At 40.5% G+C, this 11387-nt stretch overlaps 1 protein-coding gene across 4 annotated transcripts; it reads left to right on the forward strand.

Moving 5' to 3' along the window:
• The first annotated feature begins 291 nt into the window (after positions 1–291).
• BMI1 (BMI1 proto-oncogene, polycomb ring finger) lies at positions 292–9919 on the forward strand. Of its 4 annotated transcripts, none has more exons than XM_070800811.1 (10): positions 292–460; positions 5276–5406; positions 5728–5824; positions 6434–6489; positions 6578–6628; positions 6779–6887; positions 6969–7014; positions 7414–7512; positions 7897–7977; positions 8071–9919. In XM_070800811.1, exons 2-10 carry the CDS (start codon positions 5295–5297, stop codon positions 8398–8400), a joined length of 981 nt encoding a protein of 326 aa, XP_070656912.1. In that variant the 5' UTR covers positions 292–460; positions 5276–5294; the 3' UTR covers positions 8401–9919. The 4 variants fall into 4 exon arrangements, with proteins under 4 accessions (XP_070656912.1, XP_070656913.1, XP_070656915.1 ...); XM_070800812.1 differs by lacking the exon at positions 292–460 and adding an exon at positions 764–947; XM_070800814.1 differs by lacking the exon at positions 292–460 and adding an exon at positions 4443–4533.
• The last annotated feature ends 1468 nt before the right edge of the window (positions 9920–11387 follow it).

Below are 11387 nucleotides of genomic sequence, written 5' to 3' on the forward strand. Positions count from 1 at the left end.
TAAAGGCAGAGATCGGGGCGAGACAATGGGGATGTTGGCGAGGGAGCCCCGATCCGGATTAGAAACACCTCCCAGCCCCGCAGAATAATACTGATTGCGCCCCCTCCGCGCGCTCCCTCCCCCGAGTGCGGAGCGGGAGGAGGCGGCGGCGGCGGCCGAGGAGGAGGAGGAGGCCCAGGAGGAGGAGGCGTTGGAGGCCAAGGAGGAGGAGGAGGAGGCCGCGGAGGAGGAGGAGGCCGAGGCGGAGGAGGAGGAGGAGGAGGCCGGGCTCGGGAGGCAGCATGAGCCGAGCGCGGCGGCCGCCGCTCCTCTCGGCTGCGCTCGTTGCCCATTGACAGCGGCGTCTGCAGCTCGCTTCAAGATGGCCGCTTGGCTCACATTCATTTTCTGCTGAACGACTTTTAACTTTCATTGTCTTTTCCGCCCGCTTCGATCGCCTCTCGCCGGCTGCTTTTTCCGGGTACGTAGGAGGCGAGGCGCCTCCGGGACGGGGCCTGGGGGCGGCGGGGGCCGCGCGGGACTCAGGCCGGCCGCGGGTGGACGGGGAACGGCCCCCCCCCACCGCGCCTCGCCCGCGCCGGCCGGGAGGGCGCTGACAGCGTGGGCGCCGAGCCCCGCGCCGCCGCCCGCCGCCGCCCGCCGGCCCCGCGCGCCGCCCGGCCCCGCGCGCCGCCCGCGCCCGCGAGCGCGCGCCCGCCGCCGCCCGCCGACTCCCGCGGCGCCGGGACCGACCCGCAGCCCGCGCCGCGCCGCCGCCGCCAGCCGGCCTCGGCGCCGCTCCAGCCGCCGCCCGCTCCAGCCCGGACGCGCCGCGCGCGGCCCCACGTTTTAGTTCCTTTCTCCCCCGAGCGCCCCTCTACACCCTCGCGACGCACATGGCCCCCGAGAAGAATACTTCTATTTGCAGCCTCTGCGGCTCTCCCGTCCACGGCGCCCTTTGTTGAGAGGTAGATTTTGATGAAACGGGGACGGGTGCCTGAAATCGGGAGCTGCTTGGGTCAAGTGGCTTCCCTCCTCTCCCGAAGAAAGGGCTTTGGAGGGGTTTAAACAGCCAGAGAACGCCCCCATTTTATAGGGACGGGTTGCTTGGGGGGCCGCGATCCCGCCAAGGTGGATGTTAGGCTGAAAGGAGCCCGAACAAAAATGTTATTAACTTAAGTTGGAGGGACACTTGGGTGAATTTAGATGGCTTGTAAGATGGCGGTTCCCAGTTGTTTCCAAGGTCTCCTGCGTTTGTGTTTAAAATGGTAAAGTTTTCAAGGTGTTATTTGTTGAGAGTCTCGGATAAGTTCTTCAAATATTACTTGGGAGGTGCTCAGTGGGAAGTGGGCATTTCAAATTTGGAGCTTTTTTTGGAGTGATGATGGTGAATGGACGTTAGTCTTGCAAGAGGTTTCCTCTCTTTTTCCTTTTTCTTTTTTTCCCCCGTCTCAGAGACTACAGTTTTTTTTTTTTCTTCTTCTTCTTTTTTCCACCTCTAGTATGGGATGCACTTAGAACCATGACTTAAGTCTACAACGTTTTATAGGTTTTACTAAATGTCAGCATAGGTCATGTGGTGAAGAGATGCTTTGGAGAAAGGAGCACTAAAAAGTTGATGGCATATGTTAATACAGTCTTTTGGGTTTGACAGCCATGTAGCACGATCTTTTTCCCAGAGATTTACAGTTAATAATTGGAAGTAAATAAGTATAGAGACTTTGATCATTCCCAATTGCAATAAAAGGATTTAGTGGGCTTAGTGGTCACGGTTCAGTATCTGAAATAGAAGCATGTATTAACCCCTTCCCAGAAAGTAGGCAAAATCCTGGGCATATTTATTCAAATCCAAATGTAGGTTGGTGATGCCTAGAATGTTATGTGTAGTTCAACTTATGTTTTATAGGAACCTTAACCCCCATGTTCTGGAAACATAAGCCACACTAAAGTCTAGAAACTTAAGGATGCCAATTATTAACAGCATATGCTAACTTAAGACTATATTAACATTTGAGTTTTATTTTAAGTAGAATTTCTTTGAGGTTGATTTTATGAGCAAATTTATAAATTTTTAAATAATTAAGTTCATTTCCATACATCTGCACCAAAGTGCAAGGGTGTTTGAAATAACCTACCTGTATAAACTTATGCCTAGTAACAGTATCTTTAAAGCCATTAAGCCACTGTGTATGCATGTGTGTGTTTGTATACACACACACGCTTCTGTAAGAAAATTGAGCATTTAGTTGTACTTAAGTCATTAATGCTCTATCATTAAGTTCTTGGATGTGCATTCAGTGCCCCTAAAAGGTGAAATTCTCCCTAGGAGTCAAGTTAACCCCAACTTTACCCATACTTGTATTGGGCTGGGAGCCTCAACTGGGGTTATGGAGTTCATTTGCATTTCTTAGACTGCAGTAGTCAAGCTGATTGTTAACATAAGAACTTGCTTCTGTTTTCCTTCATTTTGACATGACTGGTGTTAGGCCTCCAACTAAACTGACTGCCCCAACTAAGTATGTTATAATGACAAGTTTTAACTATTGAGTATTTTTCCATAGTATGTTTGGTGCCTTTTTGCTTGCTTAACTGGCAGTTTCTGTGGTGGAACCTAGAAGGTTTTCCTTTCTAAGGTGCAAGAGATTGTTTCTGAAACTCTTATCAAACATGTCAGATGTTTTGGAAGTCTTTATTAGGCTGCCAGTGCTTTCAAGTAGTATAAAAAGATAAAGAACTGATTCTTACACAAGTAACAAAGTGATACTTACTAGCACTATAAATGGTTATAGGGTTGTGGCCAAAGTCTTCTGAATTGAAGTAAAGGAGTTGTGTGAATTAAGACTTAAGATGAATTTGAAAGGGTTTTGGTCAAGTAAATGAGACTTCAATCTGATTGTTTTCTGTCTTAATATTTGTGTTTGTCTGGTGTTGGTTTTATATAGAGGAGAAATTAAGGCAGCTGTTTTTATTAATGCCCCTTCCTGAACTTCAGGATCCGGTGGTATTAGCATGATGTGCTTTCACATGGAGACAGAAGTATCACCTTGCTATCTATCTATCTAGGAAAGGTCCTGCTGTTTCACAAGGAGAGTTTTCTTTCAGAACCAAGAAGGCTTGTCTTTAATCACCAAGTACAATAGAATTAAATATTGCTACTCTTTAGGGACACTGCTCCACCCACAACTCCTCTGTAACCCCACTTAGATTTATAGTAACAATATGTTGACAATATTCCTCTAAACAAATCTTCCAAAGATAACTGAGGAGTCACACATGACGTTTTCTGGTTGAAGTCACTGGTTGCCATTGTGGTCATTTTTCATAAAAGAGGCTTTGTTTTATTTTTACCATTCTCCGCCCCCCGCCCCCCCCCCCCCCCAGTACTCCAAAGCTTTTAGTTTCAGCCATTGAGTTGTGTTGATTAGTATTTCCCTCTTCTGCATTGAAATTCCCTGAGAATTAAAACCTCAGATGCATCTTCAAGTTTCACCAGTTCCTAGATTTCTATTCAAGGCAGCTTTGAGAATGTGCTTCAGAGAAATCTGGAAGCTTGGTCTTATTTCGGATTCTGAAATGAATGAAGTAGGAGTCAGAAATGCATTTTTCGAGCATGCTGCACGAAGTAATTGACTTCCCTTATTGTCCACTGGTGTATTGTTGCTGACAGTTCCCCCCGCCGCCCCCTCCCCCGTGACTTTTCTGTAATATATGATATCTGTTGGGAATGTCATTTCATTGTGTGGAGGTTTGCTTGGAGGTTAGGTTGAGAAAATGACATTTGTTTTTCTCCTGTGGATGCTCAGGGCTGACAAGGTGTTGATTTAGCGTTGGGAATGGGCTGGTCACACGGTTCTTTAACTTATTGTCACTATCGCCGATTCAAGTAGTTTTTCTTGTCTCCATCCAGCATAGTTCAGGTAAAACACAAGGCTTTGTACTCGCCTCCTCTGCGGTAAAACAGATTTCAGTTTTCAGCCTTTCCAAAACTTTGTATCGCTCATCTAATCTGCAGAAGAACTTCCTACTAGAGAAGAAAGCATTAAAGAGGTTCATTTCAATAAACATCTCTGCAATTTGAGCCCTTATAGTTTCGGGTTAAGTGCACAGTTGGCAATTCTCAAAAGATCCTTCGTGAAAATTTTGACCTAGTGATTGCTAACTGGAGAGACCGAGTCAAGATCTGAAAGAAGCTCTTCGCGCCGAGTCCACATGGAAACAGGCCCCCAAGAGTGTCCGAAATGGCCGAGAGTGCGGTTTGCATTTTCCTTTACGACTTCACGCTCCAGGGTCCCCCGGGCTGCCTACCGGGTCGCCCTGCTCGGGATCCTGCTCCCCAGCGTCAAGGGGCCTCGTGGGGCCGCCCCACCCCCGCGCCGCGCGCCCGCACCCCACCCCGCCCCCGCGCCGGCCCCGCCCCCGCGCCGTGCCGGCCCCTCCCCCGTGCCCGCCGCCGCCGCCGCCGCCGCCCGGCAGCCCCGCACGCCCGCCGAAGCTCCGGGCTCGGCCGGGCTCCGCGCGCGGAGTTGCAGCGGTGGCCGGATGCCAAGTGTAAGTGTAAGTTGCTATGGAAACCCCGACAGAGGCAAGTTCCGAATCCGGAGCGAGACGGAGCCCCGGGCGCCGCCGGATCCGCCCCTCGCATCCCGGCCCCCGGGCGTCCGCGCGCTCAGGCCCCAGCCCGAGGCCGACTCGAGGTGCTTCTCCTGCGGCCCGAGCACCCAGCTCCGGAAATGCCAGGGATGCAGATAGAGCAGAATTTGCTTTCCCTTTGTATCACGTCAAAACGTGCCAGGTTCTGGTGGCTGGAACCGCCTAAAACAACCGGAACCCCTGGGAAGCGGGGGCATGCGCCTGGATTTTCGATCGAAGAGCCGTAAGGAAGTTTTACGATAAATTTGGAGTCCTGGAACAACCCCTCGCGGTTGGTAAATATCTGCGGGGAGTGTGTGGCGTCTGCAGCAGCCGTGGGGCTGCTGGGCTGGAGGACAAATGGAAGAAAGCGGCCCGAATACTCTCAGCTCCCAGCCCCCACCTCAGACCTTTTCTTCTCCCTCCTGGAATGACCTTGAGGGACCAGATATTACTTTTTTTGGGTTCTTTTTCATCTTTTCAGTAGAATTGATCGAGGTCCGATCGGTGAATTCCTTATGTAGAAGATGTTGGGACAATCCTGCTGCAGTGTTAAAAATGCATTTTATGAACTCCTCCAACATATCAGAGCGTATGGTTCCTGGGAGTTGGAGATAATCTCAATTCTCTTTCTGTGAATTATAGCCAGTATTACTTTGTCTTGCAGGATCTTTTATCAAGCAGAAATGCATCGAACAACCAGAATCAAGATCACTGAGCTAAATCCCCACCTAATGTGTGTTCTTTGTGGAGGGTACTTCATTGATGCCACAACCATAATAGAATGTCTACATTCCTGTGAGTACCAAGTTTTAGACCTTTTTATGTCGTGCATATTTAACATCTTGTTCTGAAATTTGAAAACTAACAATTCTGGCTATCCTTAAGAATGTTGGTGCAAAGTGAAGAAGTTGTCTTCTTTTGTATTTAGTGACTTTTTTGTTAATGCGTATAATAAAATACTATTGTGTAAGTATTCTCAGGCTATCAACTGAGTTTAATTATAAATACCTTTTGGCAATTACCATTTTGTTACTACTAGTTCCGTGTTTCTGACACTGATTTTATGGTTTAGCATCTAATTCCTGAACTGTAAAAAATTTATGTTTTTACTTCTAGTCTGTAAAACGTGTATTGTGCGTTACCTGGAGACCAGCAAGTATTGTCCTATCTGTGATGTCCAAGTTCACAAAACCAGACCACTACTGAATATAAGGTAAGAAAATGTTTAAAAATCATTGTTTGTAATCTTTATTGGAATTGTAGTACTTAATAAATTATAAATCTATACATAAATATTCAATAAATTGTTGAATTTATTGTTTATTTCTTCACACAAAATTTACTCTTCAGTCTCCATCTGATATGAATGTTTTGTAGAGGGTAGCTCCCTTCATTTCTTGGCCATTTTAATGATGGCTAAACAGATTTTGAGTTTTTTTAACCATCTTTTAGAAATTGAATTAATTTTCCATTTTTGCATTGTTTTTGACCTTGTGACAGGCCAAGAGTGAATGTGTTTAAACTGCTTCCATTCTCTCTTCTTTGTTCTCTTTCATATTAGCTAGTTTGGTCATTTGAAAAGCACACTTCTCTTGGTGAAATGTGAAGAATTTATTAGTGAATAAAATGAAATATTCTTCTAATTTAAGACAGTGCTACCACATAAAGAACTTTTATCCCCATAATTATGTTGATGTAGTTATAAACAGTGTCACAATCAAGTTAAATACTATAACACAAAGAAAACAAAGAATGTGTTGCAACGTATGAACATTATAGTTTTTGCTATATTGAAATTTTATTTTCTAATTTATTCTCTCAGGTCAGATAAAACTCTTCAAGATATTGTATACAAATTAGTTCCAGGGCTTTTCAAAAGTGAGTAACTTGCTTAAAAATAAACATTTTAAAAGTATTTACCAGTTTTACCTGCTACACCAAATATTTGTCTTTTTATTCTCTTTAGATGAAATGAAGAGAAGAAGGGATTTTTATGCCGCTCATCCTTCAGCTGATGGTAAACCCTTTGGAATGGGAAAGACATTTTATTTGGAGGGAGAACTTATTCAGTAATTTATTAAAACTAAGTTTAAAGTACAGTTCTTCTATGTATGTAATATTTCATTTAAATGTTTATTAAAAATTGAATTTTAAAATGTCTTTATAGCTGCCAATGGCTCTAATGAAGACAGAGGAGAAGTGGCTGATGAAGATAAGAGAATTATAACTGATGATGAGATAATAAGTTTATCCATTGAATTCTTTGACCAGAACAGGTAAATTCTTTAGGAAATATGTTTTATGCTAATATATTTATTAGATACATTGTTTGCTTAATAAATTATTTTGCTTTTTAGATTGGATCGGAAAATAAACAAGGACAAAGAGAAATCTAAGGAGGAGGTATGTTCAATGGACAAAAACACATTGTTTAGATTCTCGACTTTATGAGAGTGTATGTTCCCCTTTGGAATATTCTAGGATTGGATGATGCTATCAAATAGAAGAAAATCATCATATTTGATGTTTTAGAGTTGATCTATATCTGATAGTTAATAGATGGAATTTATATGATTATTCTTACAAAATATTTTCAGTAATATTTAATGTTTTGATATACTGAAGAAATCTGTTCATCTAGTGTTTATAATAATAGCACATTCAAAGTATAGTTGAGAACAGTCGAATCTCAGCTTTGGTGTTAGTACCTTTTATCATACTCAGACATCTATCTAATTGACTTAAAAAGAAAAACAAAGTTAGGAATTTAAAAAAATTAACTTTTCTTAAATATGCTTTTAGGTGAATGATAAAAGATATTTACGATGCCCAGCAGCAATGACTGTAATGCACCTAAGAAAGTTTCTCAGAAGTAAAATGGACATACCTAATACTTTCCAGGTATCTACTTTATGGTTTTCATGCATTTGATGTAAATGCTTTTTAAAAAAATTCAGTGACCTTTTTCTTTTTGCATTCTAAACCCAAAAAAGCAACATTTTTTTTTAACTTGGTACTTTATTTGAAAATAGCTCTTTAAATGTTTGGTATGGATCCTGTTTTATGCTATGAAAGCAAATCCCTTAATGATTTCAAGAAGTTTTTCCTCATTTGAGGTTCCAAGAGGGATTTTTGCTTTGCCCAAATGTTTGGAGAAAGTGTTTTTTAAAAGCGTTTTTGTTTTTTTTTTTTAATCATTTTTGGATTATATTTAGATGATCAGAAAATCTGTATTCACCATAATTCTTTGTGATGCTTAATAATTGAAGTGTTGTTTATCAACAGATTGATGTCATGTATGAAGAGGAACCTTTAAAAGATTACTATACACTAATGGATATTGCCTACATTTATACCTGGAGAAGGGTAAGTAAGCATACCTCATGCTCATAGATTATTTTGGTAAGCTGTACTTAAAGATCTAAGACTGATTTGTTTCCCCCCCTCTTAACTTTGTAGAATGGCCCACTTCCTTTGAAATACAGAGTTCGACCTACTTGTAAAAGAATGAAGATCAGTCATCAGAGAGATGGACTGACTAACACTGGAGAACTGGAAAGTGACTCTGGGAGTGACAAGGCCAACAGCCCAGCAGGAGGCATCCCCTCCACCTCTTCCTGTTTGCCCAGTCCCAGCACTCCAGTCCAGTCTCCTCATCCTCAGTTTCCTCACATTTCCAGTACTATGAATGGAACCAGCAGCAGCCCCAGCGGTAACCACCAATCTTCCTTTGCCAATAGACCTCGAAAATCATCAGTAAATGGGTCGTCAGCAACTTCATCTGGTTGATACCTGAGACTGTTGAGGGAAAAAAAATTTTAAACCCTTGATTTATATAGATATCTTCATGCCATTACAGCTTTATAGATGCTAATACATGTGACTATCGTCCAATTTGCTTTCTTTTGTAGTGAAGTTAAATTTGACTATAAAAGATGGACTAGATGTGATATTCATATGGACGTTAATGGAAAAGAAAGATCATTTCTCGAAAGAATTAGTTTCAGAGAAAGCAGGCAAGATGTTTTTCTGTGTTAGGACCGATGTGAAATGGTTTCTGTCACCATTGTTTGGATTTGAAAATCTTCTGCAGTGGATATAAACATTGGGCCGTAGTTTGTTAATCTCAACTAACGAAACCTCCATTACATCCTCCTTGATTGTTCTTGTTACTATGCTGTTTTGTGAACCTGTAGAAAACAAGTGCTTTTTATCTTGAAATTCAACAAATGGAAAGAATATGCATAGAATAATGCATTCTATGTAGCCATGTCACTGTGAATAACAATTTCTCGCATATTTAGCCATTTTGATTCCTGTTCGATTTTTTACTTCTCTGTTGCTACGCAAAACCGATCAAAGGAAAGTAACTTCAGTTTTACAATCTGTATGCCTAAAAGCGGGTACTACCGTTTATTTTACTGACTTGTTTAAATGATTCGCTTTTGTAAGAATCAGATGGCATTATGCTTGTTGTACAATGCCATATTGGTATATGACATAACAGGAAACAGTATTGTATGATATATTTATAAATACTATAAAGAAAATATTGTGTTTCATGCATTCAGAGATGGTTGTTAAAATTCTCCCAACTGGTTCGACCTTTGCAGATACCTATGTTTGAGCCTTATCAGCATAGAATATTTTTAACGTGGATATCTAACTTCTGTTCCATTGGAAGCAATTGGCATTATTGTCATATGGATTTTTCTCTAGTAATACCTTTTACTTTTAAAATTAATTGCTGCATTAAAGGAAAACTTTTCACTAAGGGATTTGGAAATGCTGTCGTCATTTCCTGTTGCTTACGATGGTAATTAATGTGTTTTTAAAATGCATATTGATTACTGTAATTCTAAGACCGATTTTGAAATAAGCCAGATTGCTGGAGAAAGAAAATTTTTATCTAAAATTATTTTAATATGTGGCATAGTGGAAATCTCAAATTTAAGAATTGCTTTTACAATTGTAAACAATGGAATTTACCCTCTCTGTAAAGTCTGGAAATAGAAGCAATTTATTGTGAGCTTCTACAGGTATTAGTTTTTAAATAGAGTGAGCATGTTGAATTTAAAATATGAATATGCGCCCCCCCCAAATTTTCAGATTGTGTTTTGCTTTGGTCGGACTTGGTGTGTGTTCATCACCCATCAGTTATTTGTGAGGGTGTTTATTCTCTATGAATATTGTTTCATGTTTGTATGGGAAAATTGTAGCTAAACATTTCATTGTCCCCTGTCTGCAAAAGAAGCACAATTCTATTGCTCTGTCTTGCTTATAGTCATTAAATCATTACTTTTACATATATTGCTGTTACTTCTGCTTTCTTTAAAGATACAGTAAAGTTTTATGAAACCACAAAATACATATATTTTTATTTTGACTTAAATTTGTACAGTCCCATTGTAAGTGTTGTTTCTAATTATAGATGTAAATTTAAATTTCATTTGTAATTGGAAAAAATCCAATAAAAAAGATATTCATTTAGAAAATAGCTAAGGCTTTAATAAAAATTTGATATGAAAAGCACAATGTGCAGAAGTTTTGGAAACCCTGTTGTGGATTACACCAGGTAAAGGCTAAAGAACATCCATTGCTGTCTTAGTGATGTTGCTGAGAGTACATGCTTTGTTGTATAATTGCTTGAAAGCCCAATGGAAAGATGTATCTGTTTATTTACTTTATAATCTTTGAAGTAAAAGTTACTCATGTTTGCCAATTTTGGTGAAGTTAACTTATTTTTCTAGGCTTTTCTTCTCAAGTGTTTCATGATGTTATCTAAGACAAGAAAAAAAATTAATGAAAGTTTCAAGTGATGTTTTTACTTTGGATATGACCATGTATATAAAAAATGAAAAAATATTTTCAAAGTCTAAAAACTTCAAGTGCTAGTGGACTGTCATTTGACTTAACACAAAACCAAGTCGTAGGACCAAAACAGAACTCAAAGACTTTACGTCTCAACTTTTTATGGATTTATTTTTGAATTTACTTAGTAAAATATCAGATACTGCATTTATAGCTTACCTAACACTATTTTTCCATCCTTGAAACCATGTCCATTTATTTTGTTTAAAAGAGGAATTTTCCCCCAGTCAATGTGAAAATTGCTTGAGCTTTAAAGGCTATTTCAGCTAAAATTTGTCTTTAAATAAAACAGAAGAAAGATTTCAATGTTTTTTATTCTTGGTAACCAGCCATTACACTTGACAATTAGGCTTTAAAACTTTTGCTAAACTACCACTTAAAATTTCAACCTTACAAAAACCCATAGCTGCTAACTTTGTAACTCTTAGTAGTCAATGCAGGAAACGGCTGTAAGTTTGGCTGAAAAGTATTCTGGGATTCTATACCACAAAGTTAGAGCTAAAAATATTCCACAGAAAACACCTAAATTGATTTCACAGATTTTAGCTTAAATGCAAAAAAAAAGAATGAGGCTGGTTCCTGTTGTGTAAATAGTGATCTATCTTGCTTTACACGTGCATACCCCTTTACAAGTACTTTTTTGCCTTTAAAATTGCCGGCCGTTAATTGCTTTGAGTTGAAAAAAAAAGTTGCCCTTCAGTTGACTTCACCTACCAACCCATAGTGCTTCGTTTCCATATTCGTATGTGCAAATGTTAGGACCTCTGGAGGTACAATGCAACCGGCAGAGTAAACTATTAGGGCTCTTCCTTCATCCTTTCCTCTTATTCTTTTCCCAGTATTAGAGTTGCAGTTCACTTGTGGTCTTTTGGTACACTCACTGTATAGGCCTATGAAAAAGTTTT

This window comes from Bos indicus, chromosome 13, assembly GCF_029378745.1.
Source record: "Bos indicus isolate NIAB-ARS_2022 breed Sahiwal x Tharparkar chromosome 13, NIAB-ARS_B.indTharparkar_mat_pri_1.0, whole genome shotgun sequence".
Classification (NCBI taxonomy): domain Eukaryota; kingdom Metazoa; phylum Chordata; class Mammalia; order Artiodactyla; family Bovidae; genus Bos; species Bos indicus.

Excerpts from the sequence above, each read along its gene's own strand:
- BMI1 (XM_070800811.1), top strand. The coding sequence starts at position 5,295 with ATGCATCGAACAACCAGAATCAAGATCACTGAGCTAAATCCCCACCTA. Across the intron at positions 6,888-6,968 it reads GAATTCTTTGACCAGAACAG|ATTGGATCGGAAAATAAACA; the intron begins GTAAATTCTTTA and ends TTTGCTTTTTAG. Across the intron at positions 7,513-7,896 it reads ACATACCTAATACTTTCCAG|ATTGATGTCATGTATGAAGA; the intron begins GTATCTACTTTA and ends GTTTATCAACAG.